The sequence below is a fragment of the Gymnoscopelus braueri genome (genome assembly GCF_963280865.1).
Source record: "Gymnoscopelus braueri genome assembly, chromosome: 24".
NCBI classification, from domain to species: Eukaryota; Metazoa; Chordata; class Actinopteri; order Myctophiformes; family Myctophidae; genus Gymnoscopelus; species Gymnoscopelus braueri.
This window is the reverse complement of record NC_137626.1, coordinates 4,157,656-4,176,523: the sequence shown is the minus strand read 5'-3', so window position 1 is coordinate 4,176,523 and position 18,868 is coordinate 4,157,656. Positions and strand designations below refer to the sequence as shown.

The 18,868-nt window shown below is 41.0% G+C and overlaps 1 protein-coding gene across 1 annotated transcript; it reads right to left on the bottom strand.

Moving 5' to 3' along the window:
• Nucleotides 1-158: 158 nt before the first annotated feature.
• mdh1b (malate dehydrogenase 1B, NAD (soluble)) lies at nucleotides 159-14,310 on the bottom strand (the record flags this gene model as incomplete). Its single annotated transcript, XM_080422013.1, has 11 exons — nucleotides 159-257; nucleotides 1,757-1,899; nucleotides 2,693-2,808; nucleotides 3,105-3,246; nucleotides 4,876-5,019; nucleotides 5,351-5,573; nucleotides 5,853-6,024; nucleotides 10,582-10,724; nucleotides 12,488-12,622; nucleotides 13,361-13,473; nucleotides 14,289-14,310. 11 exons carry the CDS (start codon nucleotides 14,308-14,310, stop codon nucleotides 159-161), a joined length of 1,452 nt encoding a protein of 483 aa, XP_080278139.1.
• Between the last annotated feature and the right edge of the window lie 4,558 nt (nucleotides 14,311-18,868).

The following is an 18,868-nucleotide window of genomic DNA, read 5'->3' as shown; positions in this document are numbered from 1 at the left end:
CTGTTTAGACTGATGATAGGTTCTTGGTTTACCTATCATCCTAGATGACTATTTCTATGCATTTGGTGTATAACCTACTATACCTTTGCTTACTGTAAATCACTCTGGATTCAGAGCGTCTGTTAAATGCCTACACTGTAAATTGTGTTATAGCTGAACTAAGTGAGCAGGGAGGGTTGTGGGTCTGGAACGTGTCCTGAAGGATTGGGGGTCTTCTTCAGGTCTTCATAACGCGCTTGGAAGCACATTCGTTTTTCCTGGAGAAGACAAAACGGTGAAGTTAAAGGGAGTAATATAGGCTCCATACGCACAGCAGCCATATTGTAAAGAAACCGGGCCTTTTCCTTTACTTCCTTCACAGGTTGTTACCAATGACACTAATGAAGGCTCTGTTCCATTCTGGTCAAACAGAGTCAGGGTGTTGACTCACTGGAAACACTCTGCTACACCAGTGGGTCTCAAAGTGTGGTCCAGGGTCCCTCATGGTTCCTTGAAGGGGTTCCAAATGGCCCCTTATACGGGTGTGTAACTCTGAGAGTGTACAAAAGTGTACAAACGGGGTTCCGTTTGCACACTCTCAGAGTTATGGGGGTCCCTAGTTCTGGCCCATAGCGTTAGAAGGAGTTAGAACTCCTTCTAACGCTCCATGGACCAGATCTAGGGGGTCCTTGACATCAAAATGTTTGAGAACCACTGCGCTGCACTAAATGGAACAGTGCCAGTGTTGCCAGATGGGAAATGTTGAATTATGGTACCGGAGGCTTAATATTATCGTATTTGAAATAAAACTATGGTACACAGCCATAAAAGAGATAAATCACAGGAGGTGTAAATGTGTAATTTCACAACAAACAGAAAAAGCGTATTTATTCAAGAAACAACATTATTTGAGACTCCTATGAGATAAAAACGCATCACAAGCAGGCAACTTCCTGGACCCGACACAAATAAAAGCCTTAAACTGCACTAGAAAGATGCGACCGGTGTTTTTAATCCCTCCACGTACAGATCTAGGGTCAGATTTACTGATTTAGTGACTTATTTTGAAAAGCCAAACCGGATCCTGAATCAGCAGCCAGGGAATTTAGTACATTCACACACTTTCTTGTGATGTGGCGAACTTATCGTACATTATGGGTATTTTTGGAATTATTGATCGTACATCGTACAGAGGGTAAAATTATTAATTATCGTACAAATACGATAATTATCGTACATCTGGCAACATAAGTATCATTGGTAACACCTAATGCTATTTCTAAACCATAGATATATATAAAGGCTAGATGGCTCAAGGGGGTGGCGCAAGCGTAGCTCAACCGCGGCCATCTTGAAACAGTCATTCATAACATTATGTCTATGGTGCATATACTTTAAAATAACCATAGCGTGCTCAATTTTCATCCGATTTTCAAGCGGTTTGGTGTGTTGTAAACACCAAAGATGTAGTTATGATACTGCATACTTATAATCATAATCATGTTTTTTTTATTTTATATAATTTTAAGTATGATAACTACATCTTTGGTGTTTACAACACACCAAACCGTTTGAAAATCGGATGAAAATTGAGCACGCTATGGTTATTTGAAAGTATATGCACCATAGACATAATGTTATGAATGACTGTTTCAAGATGGCCGCCATGAGGCAACGGCGTACTCCATTGGCCAGCAGCGCGGGTGAGTCATCTAGCCTTTATATATATCTATGTTCTAAACAGCCTGTAATTGCATGTGGTGTTGGGTGGGCGGACCTCTTTGAGTTCCTCTGCACAGCGCTGCAGCGCCCCCCTCAGGTCAGGTCCCATCACGGTCAGGTCAAACAGCGCGGACCATCCGCCACCGCTGAAGGTGACGGGCATGGAGAGGACCACGCCCTCTGGGAGGTCGTAGTGGCCTGCGGAACCAATCGGAAAAGATCAGCCGTACTTGAGTGGTAATTTCCTCGAGTAATTTGACAAAATGTCTACATAGAAAGAACCTGTTAAAGGAGTAGTTCACCAAACCGATTTTTTTTCTCTCGCATTCCTAAGCCAATAATTTGATGACCAGCGGTCTCTCCGGTAGGAGACACAAAGAGTCTCCTTTTGTGTCTCCTACCAGAACCGCTGCCTACCTACGCCGGTCATCAAACTATTGTCTCAGGGAGGAATGCGACAAAAACAAAAAAATATCCATGAATTCAAGTCTCCATGTGACTAGCCTCAATCTCCAGGCTTTTATTGTTTAGTTTTGCTAAAAAGAAAAGCCTGGACCAACGCGTCGGTGTACCCGGTATGAGGAAGTGTTCATTTCCCCAACCAACCAGAGTGCAGTGGGCGTCGCTCGTAATGTTGTGTTGACGAGGCGGGGGTTGACGGACAGATCGGTGAACCAATGGGATCAGGCGCAATCTCTCGCCGGCTCTATACACCCGCCCCTCTATACACGAAATCAGGAGCGTTGGGGCAGCCTACCATGTGACTAATCTATAGGAAAAAAAGTCATTTTGGGGGTGAACTATCCCTTTAAGTCGTGTGTGTGTGTGTGTGTGTGTGTGTGTGTGTGTGTGTGTGTGTGTGTGTGTGTGTGTGTGTGTGTGTGTGTGTGTGTGTGTGTGTGTGTGTGTGTGTGTGTGTGTGTGTGTGTGTGTGTGTGTGTGTGTGTGTGTGTGTGTGTGTGTGTGTGTGTGTGTGTGCGTGCGCTAGTACCTGGACACAGTACTCCCACAGAGAGGACCTGGTCAGGGTTGGAGGAGGTTCCGCTCCAAGCCTTCAGGACATGGAGGATGCTATTGGTGGCTGACATGGAACCTGTTCTGTGGGCTCTAGAGGTCATGGTAGAGGTCACGGATGATCGCTGACGACGAACCAAGGCTTGTAAGTCTGTGTTCACCCATTTCCTGGGCAGTAGAGCCGAACGGGAAGGTGATTACATTTGGTTTTCATGTTTTTCTTTGACAAATACACAGACGATATGAACAACGGGCAGAAACCTCTTCATCTTTATATTTTAACTTTTTTGTGTTTTGTTTTCCTAAATTAACTTACAGCACCTTAACTGATATATATTAATTTTATTTCATTCTCATTATGTTAGGTTAATTGGTGTAGTTTCTCCCACCTGTCATGCAGCACCTCTAGAACTGCTCTGGAGAAGAAAGCTGGTCCTTTGATCGCGCCGTCATAGTTGAAAACCTTCGCCCTCTGCAGGTCAACGTAGGAACTACCGCTGATGTTCCCCCATACAATGACATCTGAAACATCTGGGGGAAAAAAAACATTTGATTTGTCAGAAGGAAAGGAGTCCATGGCCTGGTTGAAGGAAAGGAGCCCATGGGGCCTGGTTGAAGGAAAGGAGTCCATGGGGCCTGGTTGAAGGAAAGGAGTCCATGGGGCCTGGTTGAAGGAAAGGAGTCCATGGGGCCTGGTTGAAGGAAAGGAGTCCATGGGGCCTGGTTGAGCACTAGAGACATTTCACATGAATTGCTTAAAGGAGAATACCGGACAAATTAAGTGTTGTCTTTGATGTCTCGTTACTCACCTATTAGCCTCGGAAACCCAGGCTTTTTTTTTTGTTACAAAAGAAAAAAAGCCTGGGGGAGCGATGCATGAACGATGGTCTTGGACCTTGTTATCTCCTAACCAATCAGAGTGCAGAGGGGCGTCGCTCTAAATTTGGTGACGTCAGCGTGCTCCGTGCACAGGCCGAGGGGGGGAGGGGAGGGGAGGCGGGGACATAGATTGGTGAAGCAATCGGAAGCCACGCACAAATCCATGCGGCTGTGTTTGGGTCCGCCCTTCAAGACCATGGATTGAGCTCGTAGCCTCAGGCTACTCACCTATTGACGTGAAAAGTGGCGTTCTTTTTTTCCATCGATTCCCCTGTCGTCATTTTTTAAACCCCCTCCGTTGTCATAATGGGAGCGCGTGGGTTAGGGAGATTCGTCTATTATAACCGATGCAAAGTTGTTTTTTTCTCTACTGCTAGTCATTGTGGAGTCTCATGATAGTCAAACATGAGAGTAGCTAGCCTGAGAGGCTAGCGCTACTGCCGAACGATTTAACACTGGATGCTTGTTTCTTTCCAGAACCTGGCAACTCGTGTTGCAAATTGTTGAAAATGTGGGCAAATCTTTGAATATATATATTTTTTAAGCAAACATTTTTAACTCAAATCTTTGCTTCTCGGGATTCTACAAGTGTCTTCTAAATCCTAAGAATTTTAGAACAAACTTATGTTGCTATGATATCAGTGGTACTCAAACTTTTTCATGTCAAGGACCACCCAAAGATGTTCACGATTTTTCAAGAATAGCAGATCTACAAGCTCATAGCGCGGCACTTGGTGCTGCGCTATGAGCTTGTAGATCTGCTATTTTTTAATAGCCAAATAAAATCTAAAAATTACAGACGCTTAGCCGGTCTTAAAGGGTTTTAAGGACCCCCAGTTTGATATGCATTAGGCCTCGGACCCCCATTTATAGGATTGTTATCCTCAGTGTTAATTTAAGTAGTGAACAAATGGAACCAAATTTACCCTAAATGGTCCATTTCTCATAGAGTTACTTATAGGCCCATAAGGGTCCATTTTTAACAATCAATTCATTTAGCTGGGGACCCCTTGGATCCTCCTTAATGGCCGCTGGGAGTCCCTGGACCCCCAAGTTGAATGAAAACCACTGTTCTAAGACATGAGAAGAAACTGTATTGTTGTCCTCCAGTGCTCAAAACCAACACATTGTTTATAGTAATACTGTCTAATACTGTATACAGTAGTAATATTTGCAACTGTATTTGTTTGTATGTTTTCTTTTTTTTGTAAGTGGACCCCAGGAAGACTAGCTGGTTGCCATGGCACCAGCCAATGGGTTCCTTAATAAAGTCCAAACTACCTGAGGTCCTGACGTTCAGCTTCTTAGCGATGTGGGCCCTGGCTTCGTACTCCAGCTGCGTTGCCACGGCGACGAAGCGACGGCTGTCGATGGAAGGGGCGTGGTCCAGGAGCAGGGAGCACTTCAGGTTGATGAAGGTGTCGCCTGTAGGGGGCGCAACAGTTCATCCAAATGATACAAAAATATTAACGCTAATCGATAAAGGAATCGATTTTCAAAAATAGTGAAAATAGCTGTGTTGTGAGCTTGCAGATCTATGTTTTTTTGCTATTTTTGCACAACACTTCTTTATCTACAAGGTAAATATTGATTATAAAAAAAATCTTTTAAGAAAAATAATGTTGATTCATTAATTAAAAAAAAGAGGAAAAACAAATGCAAAGAAAAATAAATGTTTTAAATGATTCAATTAATCAAAAGTTTCATGGATAGAACAAAGGCTCAGAACATAATGGATAGTTTCAGCCCTGCTTGCCTGCTACCAGCACCATCACCTCCCTGTGGGCCCTCCCGTCCATGAGGCGCCCGTAAGCTTCGTAGCGCACCGAGGTCCTTCTCAAATCCTTCTTCTTCTTCTTGGTTTCCTCGTCATCCTCCTCTTCGCTCTGTACGTCGCCATCTTCAGGCCAGCGGTCGTCCAGCAGTATGACGAGGTCTGCATCTTGGAACGCCCGCTCTAAGTCAACGTGAACGCTTACCTGTACGTAAACAGATATACTATACTGTAAAAACTGGTCAAACATTGGCCAAATTGTCAAATAATATAAGAAAGAGGAAAAATATTTGAAAATAGCCGATCTACAAGCTCACAACGACTCGGCTTGCATCTGTTTAACCGAGTCAAACTAAACTGAATGCATCAACTCCTACAGTATCGTATCGTATCGCTGTTAAAATTTATCGTTACACCCCTAATATTAACACATTCGCATCAGCATAGCGCATAATATTCCTACAGTTCAGTAAATGTTAGATACCTGATGCAGTAAGGGGAGAGCCAGGTCCTCTATCTCCATCCTGAGGCCATGCAGAGCCTCCTCCTCAGCCTCCAGGTCCAGCAGGTGGAGGCTGATGGTGGTGGAGACCTGAGGGAACAGCTGACTGGACAGCAGGTGGGGGAGCAGGCTTTGGCAGGTCGGGTTCAGAGCTCTGATGGAAGACATGAAGGCCGTACGTTAGTTAGTTCCACATGGTGGAAGATGCACTTCTTATTAGTCAGTGTGCCATATCAACATTAACCCGTTAAAAAACGGGAAAGCATCTGTGTCGTTTTAGATTTCACTTCATGCCGTGCTATGAACTTGTAGATCTGCTATTTTTGAAAAATCGTGAAAATCTTTGTATAGTTTTTAAAAGTTAACATTTTAAACTCAAATCTTTTTGAGCTTGTAGATCAGCTATTTTCCAAATAGTCTAAGTCTAAGATGTGGTTAAAGTGGTTGCTGTATTTAAAAAAAATTCTGGGGACCCCCTGGAACCCCATCAAGGACTGGGGGTCCCGGGATCGCACATCATACATCCCACTGGGTGTATATCGTTGCTGTCAGGCAGAAACCTCATATCTCCATGTTTTAACGTTTAACGTTTGGTGTTTTTTTCCCCGTGAATGAACTCCCCTACTTGATCATACTACAGCGTCACACAAATCTGCTGCTTTTGCTATTTTTGAGTTTGAATCCTGAAAGGTAACAGTTTTGGACATTATAGACTAGGTCAGTTTTCCAAAAATCTTAACCCCGAAGGCAAATCGTGTTAATTTATGACACACATGTTTTGTAGGGGTATTAAGGTGTGCTGAATCCAAATGTGCTGTGTGTCAAGCTCAAAAATGGCCGCTAAGCCCTCAAAATGGACCATTTAAAGATGGCGGCCACCACTATGCTGAAACATAATAAAACACTGTATGTTTGATTAAACAAGGTAGAAAATAGACTGAAATGTCCTTTTTTATGTTTACATATATGGGGAATACAATGAAATATTCTGATATAAGATCAATTGTGAAGGAACCACTTTTATATAATTTATATTGTGAAAATTGGCCTCTTTGGTAATGAATAATGTTTTTTTCTTTTCCTTTTTTTTGGGTTGTTAATGAATAATTGCTTTAAGATGTATAATTGCCTTAATTTGTGTTTCTGACTCAGGACACAGGACTTAGTCCCAGTCATCCTCAGTGTTCTGGCAGGTGTTGCCAAGTTTCTTGCAATTACACGCTTCAATGCACTCCATACGTATTTTCCTCCACAGCGTTGGCTGAGACATCCCTTTGTGCAACTGCATGACGTGATCTCCCTGCTTGCTTTTGGCATAGGTGGCAGAGAAAGCAGCCGTGGCACCAACTGACCATTCAGGTGCATCCATCCCATTTCGGTCACTGGAGGAAGATCAGGATGTGGCAAGTGAGCTTGGTTCCAGACAAGAGCTTGATAGTGGGCATCTGAGGTTGGTGGCAGAGTCTCTTCTGCACGACCTATACAAAACAACTTGACTCTTGCTTCATTGCATGTATCAACTTCAGGCACACTGTATATCTTACAGATGAATTTCTCTGTTGACCTCGCTATGTCTACTGTGAGAGGGCCTTTTCCAAGCCCAATGAGATCTGTGTGATGTTGCTGGAACACCTGCCAGGCTGTTTTCTTACTGTGGCCACTGAACTGAGACACGCTGTCACAGCCAGTGACAGCATGGAAGGCAAGTAGTGTGTCAACTTGATCAGCAGAAAGCAACATGCGAATTTCATGTACTGGAAGATACTTCGGAGCCTTTGATGTCCCAGCTTTCATGTAGACGCTTACATTGCATTCTGTCATAGTGTGCCAGAAGTAGAAGAAGCACATCTGTATCTCATGCTGACACAACTAGTGTTTCCATTTGAGCATGGATGCAATGCAAAATCAGACGTGTGTCAGCTTCCTCGTGGTCAGCACTTAGAGAAGAGACTTCAAGATCTGGATCCGATGACTTGACAGTGGTCACTTCGGCAAACCCCCCTGATACAATGATGGTTAGATTATTTGGGCTGTGTTTAATCAGATGGTTTGAAAGCAATAGAGCAAGGTCTGCTTTATTTTCCTCAAGTGCCATGAAGCTAGACCAGTCTGGTGGAAGAGGAACGGACTCGTTCTCTATTTTACGACGTATTGGTCGGTGGCGCTGCTTGCGTTTAATCCTTGTGCCTGCTTTGATCGTTAGCTCTTGATACCTGTCAAAGACTACATCAATCCTCTGGCAGTTTTCTCCCATTTTAAAAACAGCTCCAGCAAACATGTTGGCATATTCACCAAATGTTCTAATGCCAGGTTGCTTTCCTAGTGCCATCACGAGTGCTTGGCCATCAATGAGCAGGCAGCTGGAATCATCAAGTGTAACTTTTGCAGGGGTTTGGACTTGTTCTGTCAGTATGTTTACTAGCACAGATTTGTTTGTGGAATGTAGACTACCATTAGTTGTCGCCAAAGATAGTGGGATGTCATGAGTTCATGTGTAAGGATGTTTTCAAGGTTTACCTGGCGCACTGCTCTGTAAGCTGTAATGAGCCTTTGTAGTATGTTCCTATCCACTTTGATAGTGTTTTGCTTGCCCTTGGAAAGTTTCTCAACTTCATATAAAGAGGCAAATGTCTTGGCCTTATTTTTTCGAATAGGTGATTTCAGAGCCAGGTGCTGGTCACTATCTGGAGGCTCACATAGACGTTTCTCGACAAAGACTTTCATTTGTGCTTGTCCAAGTTCTTCTGCATTAAGCAGAGTTTCCTGAATCTCAGATGTGACTACATCCTTGTTGATCATGTTTTTCAATGTGTCTCCACCATCTAGAAACACACCATGCTGTTTCAATGACACAACTATTCTGCCTTCATCAGAATCTTCATTGCCTGATGTCATTCCTAGCAAAGCTGTTGTCTGAGAAACTATGTCTGTCCTCAGATTATATGACAATGTCCATCTACTCCGTGCAGACGCTATTCTGGTAATACCTACTAAGCCTCCACTCTTCTTTCCTGTAGCATTTAGCCATTCTGTACTTTGGTCCGCTGATACCTGATTGAAGTGTCGATCAGTGCGTTTTACCACAAAGTTGCCTTCCTGGAACTCAAGGAGGACCTCTGGTGGAAGAACTGACATCTCAGCCAGGTATACAGTACCCCATCTGGCATAATTAACATGATCATACCTGAAGAAGAATGGCAGCATACGTTTGAATGCATATACAGTAGGTGGAGATCCCATAATCCATCATGTTGTGCTCTTGTGAAGCAGAGTAGGATGCTGACCATAGTCATATAGTTCTACCAGAACTCAGCATTTGGGTCATCAACTACAAGAGCTGCAACAAAATCTTTCAAGGGCTGCTGAAATCTGTTGCTATTCAGTTTGTCGATCATCTGTGCAATGTGGTCGGCATCTATGGATGTACAGACATCTGACAGTTCGGCTCTCAGTGTAACATCAATCTCATCCAGATAAGTATATACACGTGCCTGCATACCCCTTTCCTGCCATGACATGTTGTGCAGCATTAGCTCCCAAGAGATCACACCCTACCCATAGCTCACTCAGGCCAGAATCAGCCATGTGTCGTTCTATTATACCAAGAAAGTTCATGGCAATATGAAGGCCTCCAAGTCAAGGTATAAGCACCTCCTTGTATTCCTCTACTGACCACTTCAGCTCCATCAATTTTGAATACAGTGCCTCATCCACAGTCAGAACAACATGCTGCTGTTGGCAACATGGATCACTTGCTTTACGACTGTGTTCAGTGTATCGAGTTCAGATGCAGGAGTCTGTATGATAGGTAGGTACCCAACAGTAGTTTTCTCAGGGTTAACTGTGCTTGCCTGTTGGTTGTAAAATGTCCAGGATGGCATAGGTTCGTGAGATGTCCTAGATACGATGAAGGCCATGTCAGCAGCATGTGCTTTCTGTGCTGCAGGACATTCTTCAGGTGATTGTGTGAAGCAGTCAGCTGCCATCACACCACCAAACGTGTGTGTGTGTGTGTGTGTGTGTGTGTGTGTGTGTGTGTGTGTGTGTGTGTGTGTGTGTGTGTGTGTGTGTGTGTGTGTGTGTGTGTGTGTGTGTGTGTGTGTGTGTGTGTGTGTGTGTGTGTGTGTGTGTGTGTGTGTGTGTGTGTACAATTGTATTGTGAACAGTCGTTTCTCTTTGGAGCGGATAAAGTTGGTTGGAACAATATTCACCAATAAATGACAATTTTCACAATATATATGAGTTTTAAGCAGTTTCCTCACAATTGATTTCAAATCAAAATATTTAATTGGATTCCCCATTTAAAAATAGATTTAAAAAAATAAGTTTCTACCTTGTTTAGTCAAAAAGATGCTTTGTAATATATTACAGCATAGTGGCGGCCGCCATCTTTAAATGGTCCATTTTGAGGGCTTAGCGGAAATTTTTGAGCTTGACACACAGCAGATTTGGATTCAGCACACCTTAATACCCCTAAAAAACATGTGTGTCATAAATTAACACGATTTGCCTTCAGCACTTTAAATAAGCACATTTTCTGAAATCCTGCCTAGTCTATTAACCATGGTTTTAACCTGACAGAGACCATAATTATGTTTGGTGACAATCTGGTGATTGTTTGGAGCTTTTTCCCACCCAGTGATCCAGATGTGTAGAGGTTGGATGAGGCTCACCCAGTGATCCAGATGTGTAGAGGTTGGATGAGGCTCACCCAGTGATCCAGATGTGTAGAGGTTGGATGAGGCTGACGCGACGCTCCTCTTCCTCCCTCAGCTTCACCTCGCTCTCCAGATTCTCCGCCGCTATCTTCAGCATCACGTCCGTGGGCATGTCTGACGTGATGCTGTAGTGCTCCTGTTGAAAGACCACAGGTTTATTTATTTACCCTGGTCTCCACCGTGTCTCTTACCATGTGTCTTAACTTCAATGTAAGTCGAGGTTCTAATCTTACACCGAAGTCCAGTGGTGGAAAGTAACTAAGTACATTTACTTAAGTACTGTACTTAAGTACAATTTTGAGGTATTTGTACTTTACTTGAGTATTTCCAAATTCCAATACTTTTACTTCTACTCCACTACATCTCAGAGGGAAATATTGTACTTTTACTCCACTACATTTACTTGAAAACTTTAGTTACTATTTACTTTTCAGATATAAACTATGATATAATGAAACATACATTAACCACTTTAACCCTATTTTATACAATACAATACAAATATTATGCAATTTGAAAATAGCTGATCTACAAGCTCACAATGCGTCGCATCGCGACGCGTTGTGAGCTTGTAGATCTGCTATTTTCAAATATTTAGTACTTTTACTTTTGGTACTTTAAGTACATTTTGATGCCAATACTTTTGTACTTTTACTCAAGTACATTTTTAATTCTGGACTTTTACTTGTAACAGAGTATTTTTATATTGCAGTATTGATACTTTTACTTAAGTAAAGAATTTGAGTACTTTTTCCACGACTGCCGAAGTCCTAACCCCTGGGTCACGGAAGTACAGTATTTTCCCCATAGAAATTCCCCGTAGAGAAATCTTAGATCGCGTCATATAGGAACCGTGTTCTTCAAAAATAAACAAATCACCCCTGCATGCACCTCATGGTAGCCTACTATACTGTAGCACCTCAAAGGCACTAAAATCAAAACTACAAACCTCTCAAAACAAACTAGTCGATGGCTCAGAGTAATGAGGACAGTCTGCTCTACCTGCAAAACATCACATCCAATCTAACTTCACTTACGCAGCACAGTGGCCTCCAAACTGGGGGTCCCCAGATGATTAGCTTAATGTGTAACATTGTTTTCTCACTCAACAGTAAACAACCCAACATACAGTATAAGTGTATACAGGGTATCTGAACATTTATAAAGTGATACTTTAAGACCTTTTTAATACCAAATTGGCCAAGTATTACGTAAGAAAGAGGCAAACATTGTGAAAATAGCCGATCTACAAGCTCACATAGATCGGCTATTTTCACAATGTGGAACCGAGTCAAACTACATGTAATGCCTACAACTCCAAGTGCTTGTCAAGGTGGGGGGTCCCCAGTTCAAATATGATTATTTTGGGGGGGTTCCCAGGGTAGAGGACAGCAACGAGAGTACAGCAACTTGCAATGGGCCTGATCTTCAAGATACTCAATGGACCAGAGCCCATGTACCTGTCTGACTACTTCATAAGAGGGAGTTCCACTGATCTCATTCCCCACCAGATTCGGCACAAACATGGGTATTAATTCATTCTACAATTATGCCACCAAAATGTGGGGAAAAAAGGGACTCCCTGTCCTCCCTCAAAACTGCATAAAAGAGCATCTGTGTGCAATTTGCAGACAGATGGGGGCCTAGATAAGTCTTCTAGCTTGCCAAAAGAAATGACCCCCCACTGTTTTTTTGTAAATATACTTTTACTGCTCCTAGTATTGATGATTTCTTGTACAGTATTGTATGTCTATGTCTATATTATGTCTTTATGAATTGAATACATACTTTTTGTGTTGTCCTTTTAGCATTATTGTATAAATGTACCACAGAACTTTTTGCAAACCGTTAATAAGGTATTCAATCGATCAATCAATCAATCAATCAACCCGTGCTAACCTGACAGTGCTCCAGGAAGTCACTGAACCCTCCCAGGTACATGGCTCTGCCCCCACGGTGGATCAGCTCCCTCCACACCAGAGGAGAATGCTGGTGTCTCCATCCGTTGGCTCTGCATGTGGCCTCCAGCCAATCCTATTATAGTATAGAGATGCTGCTCAGTCACATGATACACATCAGTGCTTTCCCAAACACTGGGTGGGGATTATTATATTATGCTGTATATTGTACCATTCTTGATTTGCCATGTAAATGTTCTTGAATTATATAAAAACAGTAAAAAAAAAAATAGTCAAGTCAAACATATTTAAATATCAAACAATTTAGTTTGTGTGTGATGATACAGTAGGTGTCCAGTGACTTTGACTAGTTTTACTTTCAAAACCTTTGCATCGTGCATGTCACACAAACAGAATGCGATGCGTTTTGTTGATAAAACAAGTGTGTTCATATAGAGTTCTATCCACAAATCCACCTTTTAACTTCCACAATCTACATGATCAAAACCATTGGTGTTGTGTGAGCATTCTGTTTGTGTGACATGATGCATGATGCAGAGGTTTTGAAAGTGAAACTGGTTAAAGTCACTGGCCACCTACTGTAATGCATGTTTACCTGCCATCTATGTGGATGAATGGAGATGTTATGAATGGTTTACCTGCCATCTGTGTGGATGAATGGAGATGTTATGAATGGTTTACCTGCCATCTGTGTGGATGAATGGAGATGTTATGAATGGTTTACCTGCCATCTATGTGGATGAATGGAGATGTTATGGATGGTTTACCTGCCATCTATGTGGATGAATGGAGATGTTATGGATGGTTTACCTGCCATCTGTGTGGATGAATGGAGACGTTATGGATGGTTTACCTGCCATCTGTGTGGATGAATGGAGATGTTATGGATGGTGAAGTGAGGCAGAGTTCTGTGCAGCAGCTCTGCTAGATGTTCTGCTTTGGCGTAATAAGGACAGTCCGCTCTACCTGCAAAACATCACATCCAATCAAACTTTACTTAGGCAGCACCGCGGTTCCCAAACTGGGAGACCCCTGCCATACAGCACATGAAATGTGATTCACAGAAAATAATAATCAAAAAGAAAAGAAACAAACTAATAAAACATACAATTAAAATAAAATGTAAAAATGATAGGTCTACATACAATAAACACAATAAGTAACATCTCTTAGAGCGAAATTCAGTGGTTGAAAAAAGTACTCAAATGTTTTACTTAAGTAAAAGTATTAATACTGCAATGTAGAAATATTGTTACAATATATGTTACAAGTAAAAGTCCGGAATTCAAAATTTACTTGAGTAAAAGTAAATGTGTTGGTATAAAAATGTACTTAAAGTACCAACAGTAGAAAGTAGGCTACTCATTATGCAAAAAAATCCCATTTCACAAGTTTTCTAATGTATATAATTTATAGATAGCAGATCTACAAGTTCACAATGCATCGCATCGCGACACATTGTGAGCTTGTAGATCTGCTATTTTCAAATGGCCGAAATGTATATAGGGCTGAAGTGGTTAATGTATGTTTTGTAATAATAATCAAAATCTACAAAGTAACTAGTAACCAAAGGATTCAAATAATTGTAGTGGAGTAAAAGTACAATATTTGCCTCTGAGATGTAATGGAGTACAGTACTTCAGTAAATATACTTAGTTACTTTACACCACTGGCGACATTGCCATTTAAAACATACAGTAAATGTGTTATTTTGACATCAAGTTAACCAAACGAACACAAATCTTCACTTATTAGTCTCAAAACTTAAAAGTATTTCTTACCAGCCAGCACAAACCTGGCCATTTGTCTCTGGATGGCGTCCATCCGTTGCTAGGCAACCATCAGTGTTACCCTAAACTGTGTCCGACCAGGAAACAAGCAATGTATCACCACAAGAAGAAGTATTAGATAAATAACTACAGACTGCTAACAAACTACATAAAAATATTTTTACCACTATAATATACACTGTTATGAATTATTATAGTATCATTTTGAATTTATATCCATGTAATTAAATAAATGTTTGCATAACAGAGTCGGGGGAACTATAATGGCAACGCACACGAGCAGCATGGGTGGGGGCTAGCCCTGAAACATGACAGTCATGGATGAACTTCAACCTGGTGTTTGCACTTTTTCTATTTATGACCCGTACATTTACATAAACGTTCACATCTCAAATATAAAGTGCTTACCTCATGACCATGGATGTTACAATTAAGTACGGATCCTCAAAAGTACCCGTATTTACCGTATTGTTCAATAAAAAGCATTTTAATCTAATTGGTGGCCATTTTTAATACATAGTTATAATGTATCAGAGTGCAATACAGCTCCCAACCAATAGGGTCATGTGGTTGAAAGCATAGGGAACAAATGGCTGCCAATCGGATTAAAAGGCTTTTTATTGAACAATACGGAAGATATGGGTACTTTTGAGAGCCATTACATCATTCTAACATCCGTGGTCATAGGTTAACAACTTTATATTTGAAATTTGAACGTTTAAGTAGATAAACGGGACGCAAAGGGAGAAAGTGCAAACACCAGGTTGAAGTTCATCCATGACTGTCGTGACAGACGATGACTAGATTGGGGGCGTGGCTGCATGGGGTTGCATAAACATGCTGGAGGGAACATGGACACCAACTTGGCTCTGTTAGGTAACTAAAGTCATGCTTTAACTTGATTTTTATCATCATATAGACGTATCTATCTGTTGATCTCATGTCAGGCTGGACCCTACACTACAGCTGCTTTTAAATCATGTTATTCCATGGCTTTTTGACCCAGATTGAGGGAGTTGTACCTGTATGTTTAGTTGTATTTTCATTGTGGTTGCTTCTATTTGCTACCAGACTTTACTAAGATCCTAATAGAAAGGCTGTTTTGTGATCTTGCAAATCTGCTGCAACCTGTTAGTGTATTATAAAACATACATTAACCACTTTAGCCCTATTATATACGTAGGCTATTTGAAAATAGCAGATCTACAAGCTCACAACGTCTCGCATCGCAACGCGTTATGAGTTTGTAGATCTGCTATTTTCAAATATTTTAGTACTTTTACTTTTGGTATTTTTAAGTATATTTTGATGCCAATACTTTGGTACTTTTACTCAAGTAACATTTTGAACACAGGCATTTTACTTTTAAGTAACAGAGTATTTTTATATTGTGGTATTGCTACTTTTACTTAAGTAAAATATCTGAGTACTTCTTCAACTACTGCCAATGTGTGTTGTGACAAAACTGTTTCTTGTGAATTTAGTAGACCCTCACTGTGGTCTTAAGGGTGGTCCTTTATTTATAATGATGATAATAATAATAATGTAATATATTATTTAATATAATTTACATATTTATATTATGGCTGGAGAAGGATCATGATTCAGTTTGAGAGAGTACCCATTTATCATCTTAATTATTGTAGTGTTATTCTAACCAAAGAAAATCACTTACCTTACCTTTAATTTGTAGATTAAACACACACAGAAAATAATATATAGTACTGTTACATTACAAGACCAGGAGGTACTAACTCCACATCACTGTTCAAAAACCTCCTACAGATATATAACTCCACTTCAGCTGTATGTGGGTAAAGTGATGATAATATAATATAATATAATGTATGTGGGTAAAGTGATGATAATATAAGGACACGTTCAAGCATCTGACAGTGTTTAAAGGCACCATACCAACTTTGATGAGGCAGTGTTTACAAAAAAACTAAAAAAAACTCTTTATTTTCAGGTTTCAAAATGTTGTTAAACATGGCATACAATCAAATGGTACAAAAAAGCAACTAGAAAAATAGCAATAGAAATAAGGCAAAACATACAGATAATCATACAAACAGATAAACAAAAAGAAAAACAAACAAAAAGAGGTCATGGGACATTCGGTACCAGTAATAGAAGCAGAAAAATGTTAACAGGATTTAAGACCAAATACAACAGGGAGGATGCAGCCAGCCATCATCAGAGATCTGGCCCCGCTATCTAAATAGTCCAGGCATTCCCCCCATCTTTTTTCACCCAAATCCTTTTTGGAGCCTCAAAGAATAGGTCATCTGCTCTAGGAGATGTAATTGTCTCACAATAGTGACAACTAGCCCCATAGTAGGGCAATTTTCCTGCAATCAGTTCATTGTGATAGCTTTTTTTGCTTGCTGCAAGTAGGATGTTAAGTGAATAAGAGTCATCCTGACTCAGTCCATCCGGGGTTTGTCCAAGATACAAAGATTCAAATGTAGTATTGATACTGAAACCCAGATTCTTTTTTTGATAAGTGTTGCTACTCCAGAAAAGGTTGAATTGCAGGACAAGACCAAAAGACATGTGCACGATCAACCATAGTATCTCTCCACATTCTCTCCAGCAGTCCAGCTGCTTCCCAGTTTGTTTAGACTCCTGTTTGGGAGTGATAAAGAAGCGGATTTGTTTTTTTTCCAGCAAAAGTCTCTCCAGGTCAGGGAGTTAGTGGTTGTTGAATGTGTTTCCCTGTATTTAGGCCAGCTGCTGGACATCAAGGCAAGAATCAAGGAGGAAAGGGTAGAACATCACCACACCGGTTTTAAATTTGATTTGATGACCTGCAGCGGTTCCGGTAGGAGACACAAAGAGTCTCCTTTGTTTCTCCTGCCGGAACCGCTGCCTACCAGTCCGCCGGTCATCAAATTATTGGTTTAGGAATGAGACAAAAACATAAAAAATATCCATGAATTCAAGTCTCCATGGGGTGACTAATCAATAGGAAAAAAAATATTTTTTGGGTGAACTATCCCTTTAATGGTGTAACGTTTTGACCTTCAAGGTCTTCATCAGGCAAATATGAAACGTTAAATAAAATACATTTGGGAGCTTTAAACCAGTGTACGGATGTTTTACCTTCTTCTCCATGATGTACCCATGATGTAGACTTGCTGAACTGACTGTCATCGTGTCCATTCTGTCTCCAGCGTTGGTGAAGAGACATCACGTGACTCAGTGAGGACGATCATCACAGCCCTACTACTATCAGTGGTGGAAAGTAACTAAGTACACGTACTCAAGTACTGTACTCAAGTACAATTTTGAGGTATTTGTACTTCACTTGTGCATTTCCAATTTCCAATACTTTTACTTCTACTCCACTACATCTCAGAGGCAAATATTGTACTTTTACTCCACTACAATTGTTTGAAAACTTTAGTTACTAGTTACTTTGCAGATATAAATTATTACATTATAAAACATACATTAACCACTTTAGCCCTATTTATTACATAGGCTATTTGAAAATAGCCGATCTACAAGCTCACAACACGTCGCATCGAGACGCGTTGTGAGCTTGTAGAGCTGCTATTTAAAAAAAAAATCAGTACTTTTACTTTTGGTACTTTTAAGTACATTTTGATACTCATACTCAAGTACATTTTGAACACCAGAATTTTTACTTCTTCTACATTGCAGCATTGATACTTTTTACTTAAAGGAGAGATCCGGCCATTTTAAGTGTTATCTTTGATGTGTCGCTAATCACTCACCAACATTGAAAGGGACGTTGAGTTATTCCAGAGAGTCCCCTGTCGTCCAGTCTGGCGACCCCCTCCGTTGGCATAATGGGAGCCGTGTGAAAATCGTCTATTATAACCGATGAAAACTTATTTTTTTTCTACTACCACTCATGGTGGAGTCTCATGATACTCAAACATGTGCTGAATGTCGCGCACGAGCTACCGTTCGTGCAGAACGAGATGACGCTGGTTGCTTGTTTCTCTCACAGAAACAAGCAACCAGCGTCATCTCGTCACTCAACGTCCCTTTCAATGTTGGTGAGTGATTAGCGACACATCAAAGATAACACTTAAAATGGCCGGATCTCTCCTTTAAAGGTATCATGACATTCATTTTCACTTTTTTTATTTTCAATGTTTTATTTGGGGTTTTATGACCTCAATTACACCCAAAAAAACTGAACTTAGAACATTCAGTGGATTTTCTGTGGTCTGGGGTTTTCTGAATAATTAGGCTGAAAAGTAATCTGAGCTTGGCCCTTCGACAGTGAGGTCACAGTCGATTAATCCCGCCCACTCTCCTCCTTGCCCCTCCCCTCCCCAATCCTTTCCTTTGGGGGGGGCGGAGCAGAGGCGATGATTGACAGGCAAAATCCCTCACCAGCGACACCCGCAGGCAAAGATTTCTTTTTTCATTGCAGTTGAAAAGGCTTTAGAAATGTGAGAGAAAAACACCTGCTATGGATCACTGGAATGGAATTTTCACTTAAAACTTTTTGTACACTTTTGAAGGACCAGGACAAAGACTTTGAATGTGGTGTAAAAGTGAATGTCATTAAACCTTTAAGTAAAACATAT